Genomic DNA, 24,646 nt, shown 5'->3' on the forward strand with positions numbered 1-24,646 from the left:
GTGCGCGCGCTCGCGTGCGACAACTCACGCTGTAATTGTGTATAATGTGTGTAATGTGCCGCGTGTCGTGTATATCAATGTAGGATTATGCGTAGGTGTGGCGTGTGAAACGACGGACAATAAATAGAATTACAAAAATAACAGAAAGAGAACAAAAAGATAATGCAAGATACAAAGAAAAAAGGAAAGAAGACGATCGAACGGCCCAATCGATTAAATTCGCGAATAGATAATGCTTACTCATAGATCCGATATAACGGATAGTATAAAAAAAAAAAAACAACAAATGCGACGAGAGTTTAGCCGTACGTTGAGAATAAGAGGCCTCGAGTCTTCATTGTTCTCCTTTCTCATAAGCCTTCTTTTTCTGTCTTTCTTTCTCTGTTTCCCTTTGTCTCCCACCGTCGATACGCAATTTATTCGCTATTAAATTTAATATTTTACTAGTAAATATAGAATATCGATTGAATATTCGTAGTATAATAATAGCGGATAATAAATATAATACAGATCTATAGATAGAGTTCAATATGGTACAGGTATTATACAAATTTTCACATTCTCGCAATTTTCACGCACTCACAGAGAATTATCTCATTGGCGCTTAAACTCTCTCTCTCTCTCTCTTTCTCTCTCTCTTTCTCTCTCTCTTTCTCTCCCTCTCTCGCTCTCTCTCTCTCTCTCTCTCTCGCACGGATAATATATATTTTTTGCCACGATCGAGGCGAGAAGAGATAGTCGACAATCGCCGATTTGTCAAATTTGAATCGATGCACATGATCGGGATAAATCCATTGAACTGTCGCTCGATTTTATGAAATTTTCAATATCGACGATGGATCGTTCTCGCGTTTTTGTTGTATAAATTTCGCAAACGGGTCTTTACTTTTAGTGGGAATTTACGCGCTCTATCTTTCTTTCTTTCTTTCTTTCTCTCTCTCTCTCTCTCTCTCTCTCTCGTGCGTCATATATAAGATTCGTCTAGTATACGGCACTCTCCTAAATCTCCTTGCAACTCGAAGAAGCCGCTGGAGTCACTTGTACATATTTGTTAGGAATTTATTTACAGGCGTGTTAATTATCGTGGGTCAACGAATGTACAGGTAAACGCGCAGGACGATTCAAATGGGAAACGAGCTGGAACGATTCACCGTTAGAACGATTCAACGTTAGTTCTTCAACGATGGATAATCTCATTGTTCTTGTCGAGAAAAATCGTTTAAGTTTCGTCTTCCGTCGATTCGACGAAGGTTCGTTTGTTTTTCTGGCTAGATTATAACTCGTATGCGCGGCTAACGTTATTCGCTCCGAAGATATTTAACACGCTACTCGCACACAACTTTTCTCACGCGTCACACATTACTTTCATACACTCGCTCTCTCTCTCTCTCTCTCTCTCTCTCTCTTTTATCACGCTCTCTTGTATTTCGAATAAATACCTAGAATTAGCGTAACGATACGAAGGACAACCAATACGACTACCATTTATAGTAGTGATAATAGTGGGCGTACTATAATAGTATCTAGTAGCAGCGTTTCTCCTTGTTACTTCTTTTCTTTTTCTTCATCTTTTTTTTTCAACATTTTTTTTTTCTTCGCTCTCCTTCATCTTTCTTCGTCGTTCGTCGTCTTGCTTGACCATCTCGACATCTATACGCCATCCCGCTTGTCTTTCCTTTTTTATTAGTAATTAATATGGCTTTGCCACGAGTCTTTTATTCAGACACGTAGTCTTTCTAGGTCCATCTGTATATATATCTATACCTTCTTACCAGCAGTATCTAATAGATATTTCTTCTTTCCTTCTCAGTATTCGGTCTCGGGTCAAACCGAATGATGGTTGATCTGCGCGCGTGTCCCACGATCGAGGGCCTGCAGCGCACGATAGAGGCGCTGCGTGCCTCAAGAAATTAATTAAACGTAGGATAATCACAGAAGAAGGGGTTCGACGCATGGGATACGCTCTTCGTTGGTAATGTCGTCGCTTCACCGCAGCAATTGCGGCATGAGAACACTTATCAAAACGCTAGAGACCATCAGGAACAGGACCTGCCCGAACCCATACGACGTCGCGCCGTTGTACGTTAGTTCTTCGTTCTTCACCACCTCATTAGGATGATCGGAGTATTCCTCTGAAAATTTGAAAGAGAGACCCACGTGAGAAAGTTTCTACCAAATCGACGCGAAGGAAATAAAAACTTCTCCACGGTCAAGTCACACGGAAATACGCCTCGTTAATGGCCATTCGCGCACATCGTTTATCGCTCAAATGCAAAATAGCTGCACCGGCTGTGTACGACTCGAATTATCGTAGGCGTTGATGTGAAGGACAAGAAAAAGGAAATCTCTCCCCTTCCCCCCTTCCATCCACCCCTCCCCGAATAAAAAGAAGAAAAAGAAAAAGATAAAAGATATGCAGGAATGGCAAAACCGACAGATGGCTTTCGGGAGATCTACGAAGTCGTCGCACCTCGTCTTACTTTTATTGGTTTTCCATCTGGTGTAGGACGCGAGACAAGAACGAGATGAACCGTGTTACATTTTTCAGGAAAGGTTTCACGTTTTTTAGTCATTTATATCAAAGAAATTCGACGGTTCGGAATGAAATATAACTAGATACTCAAATACGTATATAGCTATACGTAGATACTTATACATACATACATACATACATACACACACACACACACACACACACACACACACACACACACACACATATATATATATATATATATATATATAAGATTATATACGTACTATTCTTTTTCTTCTGTCCAATCGAGGTCTTTGGCGGCGAGGAGACAGACGGGGGTCCATTGTGAATCGGAGGCTGTGGCTGATGCGGATGTACAGGGTACAACGCTGAAGGGGGAACGTGGGTCGGCATCACCGTAGCCGGTTGATGATGATCGCGATGATGATGAATGTTGCCTCCCGGGTAGAATCGTTCTCCACCCTTGAGGACGCTCGGTGGCGGTGGTGGTGGCATCATACCACCAGCTCCTCCGCCCAAAACCGCGGTGCTCGTTGAGCTGCTGCTGGGCACGGTGCTGCTGGTCACGGCTACGGCTAAAGTAAGAACAATGCTTTTTATTATTATACGATATTTTTTGAAGGCAATTAATTGTTTTCTTTTTTGTCTTCTTTTATTTTATTCAAATGTTTGATACAATAACCAGTAAAAAAGAGGGTACTATATATAGAAAAGATGGAAAAGAGTACGCTAAAAAGTAGAATCTCAAGTTTCTCGTGGATGAGTTTGAACGAGTTTATCGCTCGGAGAGATAGTAAGATAGCTCATTACGTAGTACGAATCATTCTCGGTGTGCACTCGCCAGTTCGTTCGAGAGAAGGATGCTCGGAACGAATTAGGTGGAGACGAGTGCTCGCTCGGTGGAATGAAATGGTGGAATTTATCGTGCTCTGGGACAGTGGTCTAACCGCAACAAATGGTGCGCGCTAAGAATTATAATTGATAGGGATTATTTAAGAGGCGGAGAAAGGCCGGTAGAGAAATGGAGAGGGCAAAATAGTAGGACGGAGGCAGAGGGAAAGAGAAAAGGAAATATATGAAAGAATGAGACTGCCGAGGAGGACACGAACGAGTAGCGGTGAGTGGACCGCCTGTTATGGAAGTCGTTCCTCTTATAACTGATTAAGGGATAATGAATTTATGGCGCGGTCCTTCTTTTCTCTTCTCCTTTCTTCATTCTTCTTTGAGTCGACACAAGATATGCGTGAACGAACGATGCGAGTGTAACGCGTGAAGTGCGAAAAAGATTTCAAGAATGAAATTGAAAGGTACCGACTTTTGATATAGACAACGTCTGTAATTTGTCTCATGTATTTAATTTAATAATTGAAGGATTGAAAGCGGGCACGGAAAGATATTCTTTGGAAATTAGGTTTCTTTTTTATTCTTATCTTTTTTCTTTTTTTTTTTTTTCTTTTTTCTTTTCTTTTCTCGATGACCTATACAATACTCACAGTTGTTGCGAGACGTGGCGGATGAGGAGGAGGTGTCGTTGCTGCAGCAAACCTTGAAGACAACCTTCATGTTGTCGGAGGTGCATCGTCCGCCGATACGCTTATGTAGATCTTCCTTGGACGAGGTGCTGATGAAGTAGTAATCGTGGCCAGGCAGGAACTCGAGGCCCCCCGGTTGCGGCGTGAATGGCCTGAAGGTGATCGTGTAGTACTTATCCTCGTATGGTTTGTCGCAAATTGCTATTAAGCGAGGATTTGGGTTTGTTATTCGACACGTCTCGTACTCCTCCTTGGACACCTGCAACGATCAGAAAAAAGATTAGCGGATACGCCCACATCGTGAACCTGAAAACTTTCATTTTCGTTACGATCGGTCAACACAGACTATGTGGAAAAAGCTATTCTTTTCTTCTCTCTCTCTCTCTCTCTCTCTCTCTCTCTCTATCTATCTATCTATCTCTATCTATCTCTCTATGCTTTTCTTTGCTCAAGCATGGCATTAATCGCTGATTGACTACTGTGAAAGAAGTTTCAACAGCCGGGGTACTGTGTATTGGGATACGAATAGAATTTTTGTCCGTCCTTCGAACCCTTTCTCGGCCTTTTTGCCACGTCGTTCGTGGCAGAAAGAAAGAAAAAGAGAAGTCGAGAACAAGAGGGAAAAGATCTATTGTGTCGATCCTAATCGCCGTACAGAGAGAACGGCTATCGAGACAATGGAGTGGACGCTATGAGGAAGGCCACGATCTGCGATTAGATCGGTTCGATGAGTTCATGAAAATACGTGAACGATGCACGAACGTCTACGGTATCTGGATGAGGACGACGACAGAATCTTTGATAAGTTTCCAAAGGGTGGGGGGAGGAGGGGAAAGGAGAATTCGTCGCGACGCCGTCGTTGTCGCGAAAGCTATACTACCTTTTGCTGACTGGCATGCCGATTACCCGACCGAGTCGAGACAATGTAAATGTCCGAAAGAGGAACTCTTTAAGCTTTGCACGGATCGTTAACGGCAACATCTTCGTTTCTTTTCCATTGGAAGTTCGCGCACGAAGTCACTTTTGGTGAGAGGGAGGAGGAAAAAGAGAGAGAAAGAGAGAGAGAGAGAGAGAGAGAGAGAGAGAAAGAAAAGCGGGTAGTCAAAGAACTGGTCTCGAGTAGTAGCAGCTGTCTAAACATTACGGAAACCAGCCTCAACTATTTTTTCGTCGTAAGGCTTGTCCGTCATCGATGCACCCCATGGGTGTTCGCATCTCCTTCCCATCTCTTCCCCCCCCTTTTTTTTTTATCTCCGTGTAAATAAATTCTTAAAACAAATCGTCACGATATATAGAATCGCGATGTACTAAGAGATCCTGTGATCTTTTTTAAAGTTAAACCATCCGGCATTTATCTCATTGATCTTGTATATAGATGAATAGATAGAAAAAGAAATCTTTAAAATATACTTACGTTGTAAATGAGATATTTCTCTGGATCATATGTGCCCAATTTATACATCGGACAAATTATGTTCACTTGATCGTACTCGAACACCGCGTTGTTCTTGTTCACGTCTATTATATGATCCGTGTTGTCTATTCGAAATCTGTAACAGAGAAAGAAAAAAAAGTGTCATTAGCAGAAGAAAAAGAAATGTTTACAAAAAATTAAAAGAGTCTCGTTTAGAGCATCCTATAATGTGGCTCCTTTCGGTAGCCGAACGGGATACAAAAAAAAAAGAGAAAAAAAAAATAAATAAAAAATAAAGAAAAAAGTCGACTCGATTTCGTAGGCACCCAACGTCTGATAGGCAGGCGCCTATAGTGTCGGAGCCTTCGCGTAAGCGCAAGTAGAAGCCTCTACGCGCACACGCGTGTTCACGATCGCGCACGTACGAACACGAGGGAGTCTATTATACTGGGTGTTTCTACCATCCGGTTCGACGTCCTCCTCTTTCCACTTCGTTGGGTGTTTATTTTTGGAGTAAGCCGTCTCGCTGCCGTTTAGTCGGAGGAGCACCTATGTTTCTCTGTTCTTTCTTTTTTTATCAAATCGATGAATTATCGTAGAACGGAGATATTTTTCTCCTCGTGTTTACGAATTTTACACTCGTGAAATAAAAATGTAGAAATATTTTTTTTTTTTTCTTTTTTTTTTCTAATTTCATTTTATTTCTACGTCCCCGATTTAATTGTACGAATTGGTAAAGTGTATATAAGTGTAATATTATTTTTCATCTTTTATAAAGCTTTGCATTTCTCCGAGTAAGGTATAATACAGATTGAAGAAACTCCAAAGGTATTTTGTATTATGAGTTAGGAAAATCTTTGTTGGGTGTTTCTTTGAATCGGAGAAAGACGGTCGAACACCCTGTATATGGGAGCTAGTCCGAGCGTCGGTGAGGATGGAACGAAAAGGTCGGTGGATGAGCAAAAGGAGAGAAGAGAAGAAGAGAAGAAGGAAAAAGAAGAGAAGAGGAGAAGGTGGAAGACGGTTCCTATACAACCGGTTCTTTCCAACGGCGCTCGCACACATTAACGCTCGTTTCTTCGTGTGTCCATACGATATACAGGAGACTGTACGGTAACGTTCTCTTCGCCCTTCGTGCCGCCCTATTTAGCCCTCGCGAGAATTTCTTTCGATTTTCTCGTAAACCCCCTTCGATCTGTATTTGATTTTTCTCGTTTGTCCGCAAACTGAAAATGCAATTGCTGAAGATAAGTCGAAAAGAATCACCTAAATTAAAGTAAATAAAAAAAAAAAGAGGAAGAAAATTTCCTTGAATTCTCAGGGAATTCTCAATAAAAATTTACGAGGCTGAGGGAAAAGTGGATCAATTGGTTCGATCGATCGATGGGTTCGACGTACCTTTAATGAACGTGCCTACATATGTACAGATGACGACATATACGGTCGTTGGTGCAACAAGATGCAGCAGCGAAACGCGGGCGTCGAATATGCGCGTCTGGACGTTTCGGAGCATTAACGGACAATCTCGTAAGTGGGCGTGTAAGGGCTTGAAAATTGGAAGGTAGGCCGGGCCTCGGCGAAATTAACGTTTGGCGATAATATCCGTTCTCTCTCCTTGTGCCCCCATGTCGATACTATACGTCGACCCTAAACGCAGCTCGGCAAACGACGACCTCGACGAATCGCGCGTACGAGAAAAGAAGAGAGAAAGAGAAAGAGATAGATAGATATAGAGAGAGAGAGAGAGAGAGAGAGAGAGAGAGAGGAGACAGAGGAGAGGAGAGGAGAGAGAGAGTCCAATGTGCGAGCGTGCGTGGGCGTGCACTCGCAACCTGGCCATTCACCAATTTCTCCAACGACGCGAACGGCGAGACTTTGATCGTTTTTCTCCCTAAGGCTTTCCGGATTCCAAGCACGAACGTATTCGTTTATCTCCGTATACTTTTTTATGGCGTTTATCATTTCCCATGGTGAAGCAAAGGCGGACTCCTTTCTGTATTATCTCGGTGTGCTCGTTAAGTTGATGCATTTCGCTTCGGTAGTCTCGATGTGTGATTTAAAAGAAGGAAAGAAAGGGGGGAAAAAAAGGCTCCTTCTTCTCTACGCGAGAACGGTGTCATTTGCATATACCTATGTATTCGTAGGATCCTCGAGGACCCTTGTATTAATGCAATACGTTGCCTTCGTTCTTAACAGTTCTTTTCTGGCCTTAGGTAAATACTCGGCATGAATATGTATGGAGCCTCCTAGTGACCCCTTCTTAAACTCTAACACGCGTGCAGGGATACGTTCTCAACTTCCCAGACTGTAGACAAGTTTCTATGGATCTCAGTGGATCCGGCTAGAACGTTATAATAATACCCATGCAAGGTGGTTTTATGGCCATCGATCCGCCTCTTTTATTATAGTCTTTAATATTTAAAAAGCACTTTCCTACGAGTTCGCGCTTTTCATTTCTTCTTCTTATTCTTCTTTTTCGAATATGGCAGAATTGATGCCGTATTCGTTTGACTTTCGTTTAATTCGAATGCTACCGTGCAAATATACGAAAGTAAGGATTTTTATAAAAGATCAGAAGCAACGAGAGGAACGTTCGGTTGTAATTTGTACGCGACACTTCCTTTGAATTCGCTATCTAGGAGCCAATAAATATAAGACTCGATCCCCACTACCGATCGCCATCACCCACCGCTGTCCCCTGGATACCAATTAACTACCGAATAAAACCTACGGAAGGGTCGGCCTAATTGGAATCTCGAAAAAGTGGGCGTGTACCGATCGGCGGATCCCATCGTCGCAAGTCCAACGAGAATTCCTATCCGTCGAGTATCGCGTCGAGAGAGTAATATCATCCTCTCTCTCTCTCTCTCTCCCTCTCCCTCTCTCTCTCTCTCTTTCTCTCTACTTTCCTCGTTGTCTACCTCGTCATCGTCGATTTTCGATCTCAAGTTTGACTTCACCAACGACAATGAGCGCCGATTAAAAAGAAGCGCGCAAATGTTATTAGATAGAGAAAATTCGATTTAAACGAAGAGCGAACGGACAAACGATTTAGCGCTCTCCATGCTCGCATACCGACCCTTTAATCATCGATCCTCCTTTCAACCTTCCTTTCGTTAAATTAAACGAGCTCGGAGTAACGAAAGGCGAGTGCTCCTCTTTACTTCTCTCTCTCTCTCTCTCTCTCTCTCTCTCTCTTTCTGTCACGCCGCGTTTTCACGTATGATGCGCATGCCCATGAAAAAGGAGAGGAGTACCAAGAGTAAAAGAAAGAGAATAGAAACGAAGAGAAAGAGACAAACGTAGAAAGACGTGAGTGCGAGACGATGATGAGACGGATCGGGGGAGTCGTACGGAGAAAGCAGACGCTTATGCGTTAAGTGGGATTTTCTGGCAGGAATATCAAAGACAAGTCTGCGTCAAAGAGATTGTGCGCGAGGGAAGAGAGGGTATGTCCAGAAAGAGGATAAAGAAGAAGAAGAAATAGAGGAAGAAGAAGAAGAAGAAGAAGAAGAAGAAGAAGAAGTAAGGTGAAGAACGGAAAAGAAAGGGTAGGACAAAAAAGAGACATCGAAGACATTTGGACGAAAACACGGGTGCAACGCTTGACTTCATCTTTATCTCTCATTCATCACACTCATTCGCGAAGAAACTATTGTGCATCGTATTGTACATCTCTTTCCACGAAGTTTTCTTTTACTCTTTGATGTCAACGAGGATTGATTAGAAATGAGAATAGCTGCTCGTTTTTCGCCGTAAAACCTTTTATTGTTGGTGGAATTCTTTTCTTTATCAAAAAATCAGACATTAACTTACGATCTCCAATGGGGGAAGTCAGATATGAATATTTCTAACGACCTTGCCACATGGGAAAGATAGAAAGAGAAAAAGAAAGAAAGAGAGAGAGAGAGAGAGAGGGGGGGGGAGAGAGAGAGAAGAAAAAACGTGCAACGAGGAAGACGAATACAATGGCGTACGCGCGTGCGTTGATTATACATGCGCATATAATTATTACGCGATCGTATCGTCGGAAAACGTGCTTGAACAGAAGGAAGAGAGATGGGAATACGAACGATGCGTTTAGACAACAAATTACGGTAATATCGATAGTGTATAAATTGAACAAATGATTAGTACATGTAATATAATAGCAATGAAAACATATATTTATTCAACAATTTGCATATTGCATGTTTACCGATTTCCCATGGAATGTACAAAATTGTTAGCTCGTATACTATTTGCTCGATCGTAATAAGTTAATAAGAAATACGAATTAGAGATGAAAAGTCTCGAATAAGAGGGAAACGAAATCAGCGAAGCGTTCTTTCTCGGAAGGTGTTACATATTGGTTCCTTGCACCTGTCTTTCCCTTCGAAAGATGTCGGACGTCGACGTCGCGATTGGTTCCCTCGAGTGGTCTTATTCTTTTACAGAACACCGGTTCTTTTGTTGCATACGCTAAGAAATGCAACTGAGAAAAAGGAAAAAAGAAAAAGAAGAAAAAAAGAGAGAGAAAGAAAGAGAGAAAGAGAGCAAAAAGAAGACGAATGTATAAGCGCTCGAGGATCATTTCATTCACGAGGTTTTTTTAACCAACGTCTCGAAAGCCATCAGGAACGTTATTATTCGTTAACTTTGAAATATTTATCCGATACTTCTTCGAAGACTCGACGGCAGCTCACTGCCGGCGAATTTGTCTCGCTCGTTCTATTTTCGTATTCCTTCCTAAGCAGGCAGAGAGAGTCGAGCGAGTCCACTGTGGTGAATGTGCAAGCGCGAACGCGCACTTTGCATACAATCGTACGATGCGCAATCGCGAGACCTTGAACTCTTTTCCGTGAATGTATCAGAAACGTGGAAAAGTCAACTATAAAAGTCTTCTCTTCTACGAGCAATCGTTTCGAAGAGTCCCATTGGTATCGCGAATCACCTGTAATTTTCAGCTTTTTGCGCGTTCGTGCGAACGGTTTCTTTCTCTCTTTCAAAGATTTCATGGAACACGGAAGACGAACAAGTCAACGAAATTGTTCGTCAGTTCTTAATTTTTAGCCCAAGGTTAAATTCCGCAGAGGATATCTATCCTCTTTTCTTCTTTCTTTTATGTCTTCATTTTTTTGAAAATTTGAAGTGTAAAGCGAGCACGTATAGGTATATAAATCTTGTTAGTACAATGATTTGTCGCAGCCATTCTGACTAATTCATTACCGATACTCACTCGGTTACGTTTTCCATTTTACGTTGTAGAGTAATTTGCTCGAGCGCTGAAAATTAACAACATAATTCTCCTCGAGAACCAATAAGGAATACGTTCACGGTTAACGAGCCGTACAAATTTCTTTACACGCTTTCATTCGTGAAAGCAACCGAGAGATCGATTTTTAAAGTAGGTAAATATCTCCGTTACTAATTAGTAATTACCCTTAAGTCAATTTATTTTTTGCAGTAATTAATACGATCAACATCGAAGCAATTTCGATCAATATCATTGTCTCTCTTCCGTACTTTTTTTTTTTTTTTTTAAATAGAGATATAGATTTTGCAGTTATAATTTTTACACACAAAAAAAAAAAAAAAAAAAAAAGATAGAAAAGAAAAATTTATCTTCTTCCGTAAAAATCAATAAACAGACATAGATCTGAAGTATTTAAATTTAAAATAAATTGATATATCGGTTGATTTCTGTGATATCGAATTCATTGAATAATTCGACATCTATCACATTTAGATTTTTTAACCTTTGGTATATTCCATTCTAATTTATCGAGACATAGTCATAACTTCGCAAAAACATGAATACATTTTAATACATCTATTCTTTTCGGAATGTGTCTTCTAACGTATGGAAAGTTCATCGATCGCGGTCTCTCGCGACCTATTAAAAGAACCGCATTGGTCCGAAACGTGGAACGGCGTACAAACGACGAACTGCAGCTTGTCGTACGCACGTCGCGTACCGCCTTCCTCTTTCCTTTCCTCGTCGAGGCGTAGAGACTCTAAAGTGGCTGGACGGAGTGTCAGTGTCGGTCGGAGAGATCAGAGGGTTGACGTTAAAAGAAATAGTTCGAGGGATCTTCACGCACGTGTTTCTTCTCGCACACTTTTCATCTTCATTTTTCTATATTATTAATATAAGCTATATAACGCTTAATTACTTTTTTCAGGTTCGCTTTATCGATGAATAATGAATCATTTTAAATATGCCGATAACTCAAGAAAAGATCACGCTTTGAACGTTCTCTTAAATCTCAAACTCTTCAGGATTCAAAAACTTTCAGGATTTTTTTTTTTTAGAATTCATCTATAATCCCAATCCCTCCCTTTTCTTTTTTTCGTGAAAGAGTGGATAAGATTTTTGTTTGTCACTTCTTTTCTCTCTTTCTTTCTTACAATTATCTCCTTTCTCCTTGTGAGAAAGTCGGATGTACGACTGGGTCTTCTCTCTCAGACGGTCCCTCGGCGAATGACACTTAACGACGATTTGATTTTACGATCCTCATGTTTACGACGATCCCCAAAATGTCGATTAGAAAGAAAAGCAACGTAAGGTACCGTTCCTTTTTCGTAGAAAATTGTGTGTGTGTGTGTGTGTATGTGAAGATTGTCGACCTTGGTAAACCAAAATTTCTTCGTTTTTACAGTAGTGTTGTAATAAAGTATTTGTATATACGCGTGTATGTGAAGCCGATGAAAGGTTTACGATTATAGAAATGCTCGTATCTTTGACAAAGAAATGTTACGATCGAGGTCGATTTTCGATAGTATAGCTCGCGTACGAATCGATATTGTATCGTCCAAAGTATCTTGCTGGAATTGAGATAGAGTTGACAATAAAAGGAACGGTTCTTATCAATTTTAAGTAACTTTGCCGCATCCCATTCGATTCGTTTAATTTTAGAATACCAAATGGTGAGAAAAGAGAGAAGCGAGGAGAGGAAACTTTTATGGTAGTATATTTTTCCGGAGGATCGTTAATACGTCCTCGGTTATGTTCGACGTAGAAGCGTAACAAGGGGCCGAAGGTTAACGATCCTACCGAGGGTCTGAAAATGTAACGAGACCGATGTTTGCCTTCCCTACACTGTACTGGCCACTTGTAACTTCCTTTAAAGTATAGTTTTTACCGGATCTCCAAGGCAATGGAATCCGAAAGGTGTTTCAAAGAGAGATTCGAATCGCAAATGCGAGCTATAGAAGTTACCTCATTCACGTTTTCTGATAGACTTTAGATCTAAAATAGAACGAACGCCGGATAAGATTTCTAGTTTCGACAAGGATCCGTGCCGGGCATTGAGACATTTCTGTCCAGTCGATATGGAAGATAACCCGTGTCTCGATGCACGTTCGAGGTCAGGGCTCCGTTCCTGGGTCAGATCCTCGGGCACCCATCGTGTTGATATCCCCAAGATAGCTCCATTGTTTATGGACATCGTCGTGCGCGCAGGTAGGAGAAGGAGAAGGAGAGGTGGTACACCCGTGCGACAGTTCGGGGTCACTTCCTAGTTGCCGACGCCGTGACGTTTCACGCCGGCGTGACACATCCAAGATTCTCGAGATTTGGTCACGAATTCGCGTGACCAGCACCACGTCGCTTCACTCGCGGAAAATCACTAAACCAGCCTGACCCTTCTCTTGCAATTCTTCTATCGCTCTTATGTTCGAGATGGGCCTTTGTCCCTCGAGAGAGAGAGAGAAATCGAGGGAAGCGATAATCCGCGAGTTTCTCTCCTCTTTCCCTATATAAGATATATTATTATATGAAACGGAGCGTCGTCGTACGCGCGTAAACCGACGAGAGGATGTTCACCGACGATAAAATAGACGTTAACGTTCATAACAGAGCGTAGACGCGAAGGAGAGCTTTTCGCGCGAGTGTCGACGGGTCTCGTGCGTCTGGAAATGTCGTCGTTATCGTTTATTTTCCGACAGCACGACTTAGACCACGCTCCCGAGAGATAACTTTTTGTGTCCTCGTCCGTCAACAACTCGACGAGTCCGTTCGACGAAGAGTTCTCCTTCTATCCTCTAGTTCCTTCCTACGTCACATCGTGCTCGATCTCTCTTCGCATCTGGCCCCATTGCGTTTCGAGGAAAGGAACTCGTCATCGCTTTATGATGCGATAAGCGCTCGAGTAAACTTTAAGACCGTGCTACTTCAAAACGGAAACCTACGAATCCTCCTCTTTAACTGTCGACTTTTACCTACGCTCGTTTTCGCACGTGACTCCGATCTCTAGGAGTAAAGAGACAGAAGAAAAAAGGAAGAATGGGCGGAGAAGAAAGAGAAAAGGGAAGAAAAAGAGAAAGAAAAAGAAAAAAGAAAAAGGAAAAGAGAAGAAAAGAAAGAAAAGAGAGAGAGAGAGAGAGAGAGAGAGAGAGAGAGAAAGAGAGGAGTTCCGAATGGACGACACCACGTTCGCCGTATCCCTCGGGACAAAGGATCTCCCTACGGTACCCGAATCTTCTGCCTTTGTTTGCCCTAAGAACAGCGGAGGAGGCAAGTGGTTGTGCCAATACATACCGGCAAGTGGCGTAGAAATCAACCTTGGGGATTCTCTCTTCTCCTCCTACATTCGTGGTCCAAAGAGCACTGAACGTGAATAGCTAGAAAGCCCTAGGTAAGATCCTAGGGCGGGGTAGTATGAGGCTCGACATAAATCCTAAAGTCCTAGACAAATGGAGGCCTAACGGAGCGTACGTACGTAGAGGATAAACTAGAGAGACGTGTATTCGGCCTCCCTTTTCTATAGCGAACCAACGAACGCTAACGTTTTTCGTTTCAAGGTCTCGGACGAAAAGATTACGAGATATATACCTTTGGAGTAGACGAAGGAAGCCATTAAGAACTGGTAATTTGGGTATTCAGGTACCACCAATGTATGTCCCCTTTATCTTTCTCTCATTCTTTCTTTCTTTTTTTCCTCTTTTCGATTCGTCAACGATATTTTCCTTCGACTCGTCTTCGTCTCATGATTTCTTTTCTCTTCCTCTTTTTTCCTCTCCCTCTTTAATCCTCTTTACTCTACTACCACTTTACAAGGTTGCTATCGTCGAGCTTATTTTCGTCGAATAATACTGGCACTCGATCGTAGGTATCCTAGGTAAGGGCGCGACGACGAGCACGTAGCGCTACGCTCTTGATCTGGATCCTTCCTGGTCGTCGGAGGGAGACACCGCCGGCCCATTGTCATGACCCCGAGGTAGCACGGCAGAAAGAAATTATTGCGGACAGAAGTGGCACGCCGTGTTTGCGCAGCATTGTTGCCTGGAGTTAATAGTCTATGAGGGTTGCATGTAGCTAGACGTTTTCTTTCTTTTTTTTTTTTTCCTTTCTAAATGCCACGCTACGAGCCAGACAAGTTGGAAAACGAAAGGGTGGATAGGGTGACAGAGGCTGCGTGACGAAAGCGACGAGATATCCCATGAAAAAAAATGATCGGACGAAAAAATTCTCTCTCTCTATCTCTCTTTGTCTCTTCAGTTTAATTCGATTACAACGTTTCGAGCAAGCTAGCAGTATCCCGAAAGCTTACAAGATGTTCCTTGTTCTCTAACGAGATTTTTTCGAATCTTTCGATACGGACAATTTCGAGTGCCTAATCGTTAGACCGTTCCTCGGGAAGATCCTCGCCACGGTGGTTATGGTGCTAGTATTAGAAAAGGCCTCGATCGCATTAATCTTCATGGTCTCGAAAATTCAAAGAATTCGTTTCTCCCATCGAAGAGAAATCGTGTTGGTTCTCTTTTTCCTTCGTTCCTATATTCGTTGCTATATTCTCCTTCCTCCGCAACAACGCGGTAGACGCGACCTAAGGCCGTTCCTTTTGGAAACCATATATTTTTCGTTTCACAGTTCGCGGCGCTGTTGAATGCCCAGCCTCCATTCAGACAAGGCTGCATCTCTGGAGCAGCCCGCCAGGTATAAATTTTGGCGTCGGTTCTAAAAGGGAAGGGGAAAGAAAAAAGAAGGAAAAGAGAAGTTCGAGGTGAAGGAGGAGAGAGATCGGTCCCATGGTAATCGATTACCTCCCCCGTATCCCTAGAATTCCATATAGTGACCGGCTCCGTGCTCCGAAGATTGAACCCTTGATAACCGGAGCTCTCTTTCTCTCTCTCTCTCTCTTTCTCTCTCTCTCTCTCTTTTTCTCTTTATCTTTTTCTTCTCTTCTTCTTCGCCTTTCTCCTTTCTCTCGCGTTTTTCTCGAATGCTCACGCTCGACCTCTTGCCTATTTTCTGCTATACCGTACGAGTTCATAAATTCAAGTGCAGTTTCCAAAAATATTTTATTAATGTCGATTTTCTGATTTACACCCTACTCCTAGCCAAAGTTTAATTCGTAAATTGAACCCCGGTAGAAATAGGAGGTAATATGTCGTGGTATTAGATTTGACGGAAACATTCCTAAACGAGTAGCCAACTTGTAATACGATACTCTTCGACGTTTAAAGCGTGCTTTTAAATTCTCAAGAACAGACGCTGATTTACAAGTGACGAAGACGTGAAGGCGACGGAGCAGATGGTATCGCGCGTAGACGACGACTTAATTTAACTTTATACCCACGCGTTTCGTAAACAGCTTACACAAAGTGGCCATAACGTTGTAAGCCCGTTTCTGCTCTCTCCTCTTTGATTCGCTCGATTCGGTTGCATAGAATCTTTAAGAAGAAGAAGAGGGAGAGAGGGTAGAACAGAATGCAACGAGCTTATCGCACATCGCTAGATTGCTTCTTCTCGGAAGACGACTATTCTTCCACGTATTTGATAAGGCTCATCGTCTAGATTACACGTCGGAGATATCCTTATCAAAAACGGTAAATGTACTTTCCGAGTTGGTTCGTTCTTCCATAAATTACGATTACTATAACCGAACGTTAGTTAAGATACGATACTATCGTACGTCTTTTTTCGAAGCTTTTCATAAGAGTTTCAATGAATTCGTGTTTGAAAAGTCGAGAACCGAATGAAAATAGTTAAAGGAAGGGGAGAAGAATAGATGTCAAAGACTCTTCGAAAACAGCCTATTGCGACTTCTCCCTTTTAAAAGGGAATTCATAGAATCTCAGTGAAGGTAGTCGAAGGAATAAGTTCTTCTCGATGCGTCTTTCACGCAGCTGCTTCTTTTTCTGGGCAGGGCCACGCATCTGCCTTGCCTTCTTTCCCGGTGCGTTCCCTCCTCCTTCTCTCTCTATCTATCTATCTGTCTCTCCCTTTCTCTTTCTCTTCTCTCTCTTCTCTCTTACTCTCTCTCTCTCTCTTTCTTTCTCTATCTCTCTCGTTCTGGTCATCTTCATTTCGGGCCCGCGGCACATTACGCGGCACATTTTCTCCGTACGCGTATCGGCTTCGTTCTCAAAAGACCGGCCTCCCCGATCTCCTTTCTCAGCCTTTATCCTACCTCCAAGGTATAGGCCTCGATAATAATATCTCTTATATATTTTTGGATGCAAGTAATAACGAAAATATTATAGAGACGAGCACTTCGGCTTGTTCGATGATACGTCGATTTCATAGCGTTTCATAAACTACGATCGGCCTGTCCGAAACAAACGGTTTTGATATGGACCACCCTATGAAATGGAGAAAAATAAAAGATAGAAAGAAAGTGGACGTAGGGAGTAGAAAATTTCTTCTACTTTTTATTGTTTTTTTTTTTTGTTTGAACTCAATTCGAAACTCATTCTTGAATATGTACTCCTTAAGATTTCATTCATCTTCTCGAGGTAGTCATCGAAGGCGTAAGGATGTTTGCTGTACGATGAGTGGTCTTCGCGGAATCTCAATGCTCCTCGTTTACACAGCGCTCGAGCGTGCGCATTGTGTATTTGGCGAGAGAGACTACCATGCGCGCGTCCTCATGGACATAAAGCGAATCGAAGAGAGGGACGAATAAAGAGAGAGAAAGAGAAAGAAAAAGAGAAAGAGAAAGAGAAAGAGAAAGGGAAAGGGAAAGAGAGAGAGAGAGAAAGAGAGAGTGAAAGAAAGAAAGGGAAACAAGACGACAAGAAATGATTGTCGAAGGTATTGTGTATCGAAAGTTTGCATTTAAGTTCCCCATTCGGTCGAATAAAAATTCCAATGGATCCGAATGCCCTATTCAAAAACGAACGATGGGAATAGTATGCCCGATACTATGGGATTTTCTGTGAGCGAAAACGCATTTTGGTTTGTATGAAAATCCATAAAAAGGAATTGTCGCGTACGAACGATAGATCTAAACGTATCAAGAACTTCTTATATAGGATATTCTTCATATATTCTCTCTTTCTCTTTCTGTTTTGCTCTATCTCAATATATGTAGTATTCTTATCGGATTTCATAGAAAAGATGGACGACTAACGCGTGATTCTTTAAACCAGTCTTCCTTCCTTCTGCCAAGATATGTACACAAATCTCTCTCTCTCTCTCTCTCTCTCTCTCTCTCTCTCTCTCTCTCTCTCTTTCTTTTTTTCTTTGTTTTACTTTTGTTACATGTATGAGAGAGTACGATTCGACACATAGCTTACGTTTTCCGTAGCTTCGTAAACGTTTATGCGTCAAAGGTCGCGTTGATTTCTCGCGGCACGTGAGACGCATGATAAGTGTATGTACGTAAGAGAAAAGATGAAAAAGAAAGAAAGAAAAAGAATAGGACGCAAAGAGGAAGAGGAGAGCTTGTACCCTGAAGGTAAAGTGCTTCGATGGTTTAGAGACGAGCGTACGATTATACGACGAGATTCTGAGATGAGAGCTCGAAGGAGTCGTCGTTTCGTGGCGAACTTCCACGTATGATGGGCGAATTACCGCCAATCGACGATAACTTATCGATGATTTTAGAATAGTGCCGCTAGCGAGAACGACGTCGGCGTCTTCTTTGCAAACCCGATAATTTGCCAAACGTTATACGTTCCCGATCGATCTCTCTCTCTCTCTCTCTCTCTCTCTCTCTCTCTCTCTCTCTCGATCTTTCTTCATCGATTCTTTTGCTGATAAATAATGATTTTGGCGAATCAATATCCTTACATGGAAAGAATTCGATCGAACGTCCTTTTTAAAAGGACTTTCGCGGTTAACGGGTAGTTTAAAAGTAAAACATCTACTTTTCGAGTGAGCTCGATTAAATCGTATACTCTTCTAACCAATGTATCGTATGATACCAACGAACTCTCAGGAAATAAGAAGCATCGATTTAATTTAAACTGGCTTTTTTTTTTCTTCTTTTTCTTTACTCCTCCTCCTCCTCCCTCCTCCTCCCTCCTCCTCCTACTTTCCTTCTTTCGATAGCTCTGTAATTAAATTGCAAACGATCGGCTCGATACATTTCGAGTTACAGATATCTTTTTCTTTCGTTTTCGCGTTAAGAGGAGGAGCAACGTTTACGAGTTACGAAGAGAATCTTTTACGAGACACGATCTCATCGAAGTATGACTCCAATACTAATATATCAGCATTTTCACAATGCTGTACGATGTAATGAGTTTACATCACGCATAATAAAATAAATCTTTTTTTTTTCTCTGTCGAATATTTTTTTTTTTTTATATGTTGTACATATAAAATCACCCGTTGTTGAGACTTGTTATTACTGTCCTAACGTAACTTATCAAAACAAAGGAATAGAAAGCGATTGATCAACATGCGAGGACACGATGACTCAGTCGGAATCATTGTAAGAGAAACATCTTTTATACTATCTATGAAGAAGAATACTTATAGATTGTTAATAAGTAGTATTAACGAACCTTACATTATCTACATAGAGATATAATGTAAACCCGATAAAGAATTAATATCCCGATTAAAAATCGATAGGACAAAGAATTTTTCATTATTTCAAGATGTTCATAAATTTATTCCTTTGTCGTATTCATTGAAATAATAGAACATATGGCACGTGTAATTTAGTTTACAAGAGCTTGGTAGAGATTAAAAGGCGTCGACAAATATTTGCCAGTTTTAACCCTCGACCTCTGACGTAATAACTTTAGCGCTATGCAACCATAGAAAAGATGAACGAATTAATACTCTTAATCCGTGTATTTTCGCGACGTTTATCTTCGTACCATTTGTCAATCTCCGATCATCATACGTACAATCTCTTTGATTACCTTATAATCGAACACGAACGATAAGGAATGATATTAAAGCGGAACGTCGATCGTCCAAGAGGAAAAAGAATTACACGAACGTCACGGTTAAACTCAAACTCGACTCGAAAAGAGAGGGGTAGCGAGCGATCGGTCACACATCGACCGTTCGATGAAACTTTAAACGGGAATGAGGAACGAAGCGAGCGCTCGTTTCTTATCGTTTTAGGAGCTGTCAAACACTCAGGATCCTCATTGTGCCGCGAAGCGTAGTAAGAAAACGCCTTGAAACTTGGCGGCCATCAAATTCTCTCTCTCTCTCCCTCTCTCTCTCTCTCTATCTATCTATCTTTCTTTCTCTCTCTTTCACTTGACTGGCAGCTCGTAAAAGCTGCAAGATTTTCTCTCTTTCTCACTCTTACTCTCTCTCTTTCTCTCTCTCTTTCTTTTTCTTTTTCTCTTTCATCATTGCTCCGCTTTTCGATTCTCCTCTTCCCCGTGTACACGCGCTTCGAATAGAGGAGAACTCACCTCTCTTTCGCTTTTGCAAATTGCAATTAACGTTTTTACTTCGGCCGAATCGAGCGGCTCTCCTGGATAAGCTCTCGTAACAAAGCGTGCAAAATCGAGATTATGGCATGGCCGATCCAAAGGCCTCGATTACACGCGCCTTCTTACAAAGTAGAATTTCGTTAATTTCGTAATCATGGTCGAGCGAGACACCTTGCGTGTAAGATCTTTCTCTCTTTCTCTCTATCTCCATCTCTCACTCTCACTCTCTCTCTCTCCTTCTCTCTTTCTCAATCTTATTTTACAATGTTAACGTTCGTAAATCTATCCTTTTTCTTTCTTTCCTTTTTTTTCTTCTTTTTTTTTTTTTTTATCCTACGCACGTTTCACTAATTGGTTCTTCGAGAGACGCACGTTTTTATTTGCCATTCGATTACCGGTTACATGCGAAACGTAAAAAGATATCCTTCGACCTTCTCCTTTTTCGCGAGCAACGAGCTCTTTCTTTCTTGATGGATACAGAACGATGCCACTTTCGTCGGTATAACGTGCGTCAAACTGGTTTTTACCTTGTATCTAGTCTCGATAGCAGGTGCAGAAGCACGTAAATACCTTCGATTATTCGTAGCGCTTCTACTATTTCTTCGGGCTGGTTCCCGGAACGTCATTCCTATCAGCCTAACCGGAAGTCAAACGTAGCGAAAGCGATATACACAAACTGCACTTGCAGCAACACATTTGACGCTTGCGATATAATATCTTATCCTTTATCCTGGGTCGTTCGTGGAACGAACGAAACTCGTTCGGTAAAGAAATTTTCTCATCAATTTGCAGATTTCAACGATCGATATTTCTACGTTCGTATATACCTATTTATTTATATTCTTTTAAAAAGAACTGAAAAGATCGTCGTCGTTATGGTCAGAAAATAATTAAAGTAACATAACGACGTGGATACACTTAAGTAATACCTTTTTAATACCTCTTTTACAGTGCAACTAAAGGCATTGAACCATAGAAATAGAACTAGTGAACTGACTAATCACCGTGAGAAATATTTCGCGAAGACTCCTTAATTACCGTTGCTTTCTCTGATAAATAATGCTCGTTAAAAAAGTAGAAACAAAAAGAAAAGAAAAGCAAAGAGAAAAAAGTGAAAAAGTGAGTACCATGAGGAGGACTTCGATCGAATTCTTCTTAAACTGATACCCTTTGACGTTCGTACGTACTTACTTATCTACGTGAAAAAAAATATCCTCCAAGTGTTGAAAATGCCCTCGAAAGGAGAATCGTAAGTAGCGATAAAGGCGGACACATCGAAGGCGAATCCGTGCGGACGATTAAATCGAGAAAAGAATTGCCTCGTCGTCGTCCAGGGACTAACAGCGTGTAAAATAAAATTCTGTGAATACCGTGCTACCGGCTACTGGCTTTCTTGGGAGAACGATTCGATCGCATCGCCACCACCACCACCACCACCACCGCCGCCGCCACCGTCGCCGCCGCCGCCGCCGCCGTCGTCGTCGTCGTCGTCGTCGTCGTCGTCGTCGTCCTCGTCGTCGTCGTTCTCGTTCTCGTCGCATTGAGTGAATTATCGTTCGGGTAGTTAACGAGGAGGAAGAAGAAAGAAGTAACGAGAGAGCCGCATGTAGCTGCCCATCGATGGAGCCATTCACGGAGCAAGTTCGTGTATGTGTGCGAGAGAGAGAGAGAGAGAGAGAGAGAGAGAGAGAGAGAGAGAAAGAAAAGACGTAAGGAGAAATGTAGAGGCTGTCGTTAGCGTGTCCGATGCATGGTCCGTAGAAATTCGATACTATCGTAGTTTTCGGTTCATACCCTGGAAGAAACAGCAGTTTTCCTTGTTTTTGAACGTGATAGAGGATCCCTCGGTCCATCGAAGAACACATGTCTTTTTGGTAGAAAACTGGCTATAGGTTGTAACCCTCCCTTTCTCTTCGATTTTCAACATTCCGCATCTCTTGTCGAGCACGAGGAATGCCCTTTGGCCGTCGAAGAAGACGACAACGACGATGACGATGATGATGACGACGACGACGTGCTCGAGTATTACGTCCCAGAAAAGCAAGCTCGAAAGAACACTGCATAAGGGCATTGAAAAGAAGAAGAAAGAGAAATGAAGGAGGGTGAAGAGAAGAGAAAGGAAGCTGATGGTGCAACGAGGTAGAAAGCGACCAGTCCAGAGCCAGGTATTCTATTATGGTCGGTTATCTAGATTATGGCATTCCTACTTCGAGGAACCTGGCAACCCTGGGGTGGATGGAATAGGGTGTTTGAGGATAACCAACGAGAGTCTCGAGCACTCATTAATCCTTCTCGCTTGGGTAAGACCACGAAATTAAAAAAAAAAAATATATATATATATATATGCGTGTTATAGATATGTAGTACGAAGGGTATCTTAGAAGAGAAAGGGTTTTGGGAAGGAAGAAAACGCTTGACTAAAGTTGGCTTCAGGTAGTTCTGTCCGCCTTTCTTCTCTCTATTTTCTTCTCTTCCTCTCTCTTTCTTTTAGTCTTTGCTTTCGAATCTTAAATTTATGGTACGTTAAATGAGACGCACTGGCAATGGCGTTCCAACCGATCGACCCACAGTCGTTCGTTAACCATTCTCCAAGAACCTATATTTATCGAAACCACTCGAAGAGATACCCGATGGACTCGTAACGAATTGCTTCTGAAAAGGCATATCAATTTATTTCGCTTTCATTTCTCCCTATACGTAGTATTTCGTTCTCTTAAAGTTCTCCTGATTGTTTTTAAATTTAAAATTAAAAGAAGCTATCGCAACAACTTCTATCCCACCTACTCTTTGTCTTCTCACACAGTTTTTTTTTTTTGCCAATAGAAGAGACCTCCTTCATATTCTCGTATTTATTTATTTTTTCTCCTTTTATTTTTTATTGCATGGCGCCTCGAGGGTGAAGAGAATTATCTTTACACCAGCGGTAGAGAAACAAATAAATTCGTGTCTATATGTCGATCCATTAGCCAGTGGTTTTCCGGCCTTTAAGATCCCACCCATTAATCATCTGTGGCCATGGTAAAAAAATGTGTAAACTTCGAAGAAACATGTAGAGATATGTCGAACAAAGAAGATAATCAACGATGGACCCAGGGTTCCTTTCCTTCACCAGGTAGAAAAAAGAAGAATCGTTTATTTTTGAGATGCGGAAAAAAAGAAGTTGAATTTTTTCGGCTTTCCTATTTTAGTGAAACTCGATAGCGTATAGATACGGTTAAGTATGCAGCAAATAGTAGATATAAAAGAGATTAAAAAGTTCGCGTAGATAGATGCATGGGGGTTCTAGCTACGTGAGTTTTTCTTTTTTTTTCTTTTTCTTTTTCTCTTTTTTTTCTTTTTTTTTTTATACTTCTCTTCTTCCTTTTTTATCTTCTCTCTTTCTCTTCTTGTCGAAAGGGATGAGAGAAAACAAACGAGTTCGTGTCAATATGTCGATCCATTAGCGCGTAGTTCTTCGTGGTTTAGAGCCCTCCACGGCTCATAAAAAGTATACAGGTTTACATTTCCAAGATCGTAGCCATTAGCGAGGACCCGAGAACGATTAATGCAAGTATCGTTAGAGTGGACCGTGTGAGATAAGCTTGTTAAATTTCTTTTGTCTTCGTCCGAAGCTGCGAGATGAAAGAAGATATATGAAAAATGAAATACCGGAGGATTGTTGCTCGGATATGCGTCTTATTTAGAAAAAGCTTACGACATATACAGAGGACGAAAAATCATAAAACGAAAAAATTTTAATAGCGATCCTCCAAGAGATTATTATGTCACTAATTTATTTAACGCAGTTCATTCTCGTAACCTCGGCTCGCCGGTTAAATTCTATTACGAATATATAACTCTCGTATCATCCGAAATACTTTGATATTTTCGGTATGCATGCTCGAATTAAGCTTTTACTTATATTTTTAGCACGGAATGCTTTTCTGTAATTAAGCTTTTTTTTTTTTATGCGGTTAATTAAAATTTAATTTATTTTCTTGAACTCAATGAATTCATATTAGTTGATAAAATTCATATACGCGATAGAATAAATAAATAAGATAAATAAATGAAAATTTTTATTAAACAATATTTTTAATAAAAATATTTTTGTAATTGAAAATGATCTATTGTTTACGTTATAGGAATTTCAACGTAGATTTATATGAAAGTAAAAAAATTTATTAAATGAATCGGTATATAGGTCGAATTAATAGAAAAATTGAATACTATAGGTACCTAGAGGAAATCAAACGTGATCGTTTAAAATGGAAGGTGTTAACACGTTACCTCTTGGTTGCGGTAGATCGATTAACAAACGCGATAACAACGATGATTACTTCATTAAGCGATGGCGCCGGACTGTCCGATGCGCGAAACTCGTACCGTTCATTGAGGGAGTAAGTATGAGAGAGAAGTGAACTCGCTAACGTAACAGTAAATGCTCGATAAGCGCGAGCGAGCGAACTCTGGATGGTTGTGTGCACCAAAAGAGTTTAGTGCAACGTCCTGTCGGTCCTTGAACGGGTCGTAAACGAGAGAAATTCAAGGCTTTCGACTCGACTCCACAGATGGCGTACTCTGTTCATCTTTCTCTACATTAGAGCG

General features: G+C 41.4%; 1 protein-coding gene across 1 annotated transcript in view; it reads right to left on the minus strand.

The window, feature by feature from the left end:
• Window positions 1-907: 907 nt before the first annotated feature.
• The window catches only part of Ephrin (ephrin), a 34,425-nt gene continuing 10,686 nt past the window's right edge, over window positions 908-24,646 (minus strand). The window contains exons 2-5 of the mRNA XM_035864953.2: window positions 5,444-5,579; window positions 3,991-4,288; window positions 2,761-3,072; window positions 908-2,132 (exon numbers count right to left, since the gene is read on the minus strand). Coding sequence (XP_035720846.1) covers window positions 1,987-2,132; window positions 2,761-3,072; window positions 3,991-4,288; window positions 5,444-5,579 — 892 coding nt within the window. The 3' untranslated portion in view covers window positions 908-1,986. The remainder of the gene's footprint in view (window positions 2,133-2,760; window positions 3,073-3,990; window positions 4,289-5,443; window positions 5,580-24,646) is intronic.

Source organism: Vespa mandarinia, chromosome 6, assembly GCF_050613455.1.
Source record: "Vespa mandarinia isolate Hongniang chromosome 6, ASM5061345v1, whole genome shotgun sequence".
In the NCBI taxonomy this organism is placed as follows: domain Eukaryota; kingdom Metazoa; phylum Arthropoda; class Insecta; order Hymenoptera; family Vespidae; genus Vespa; species Vespa mandarinia.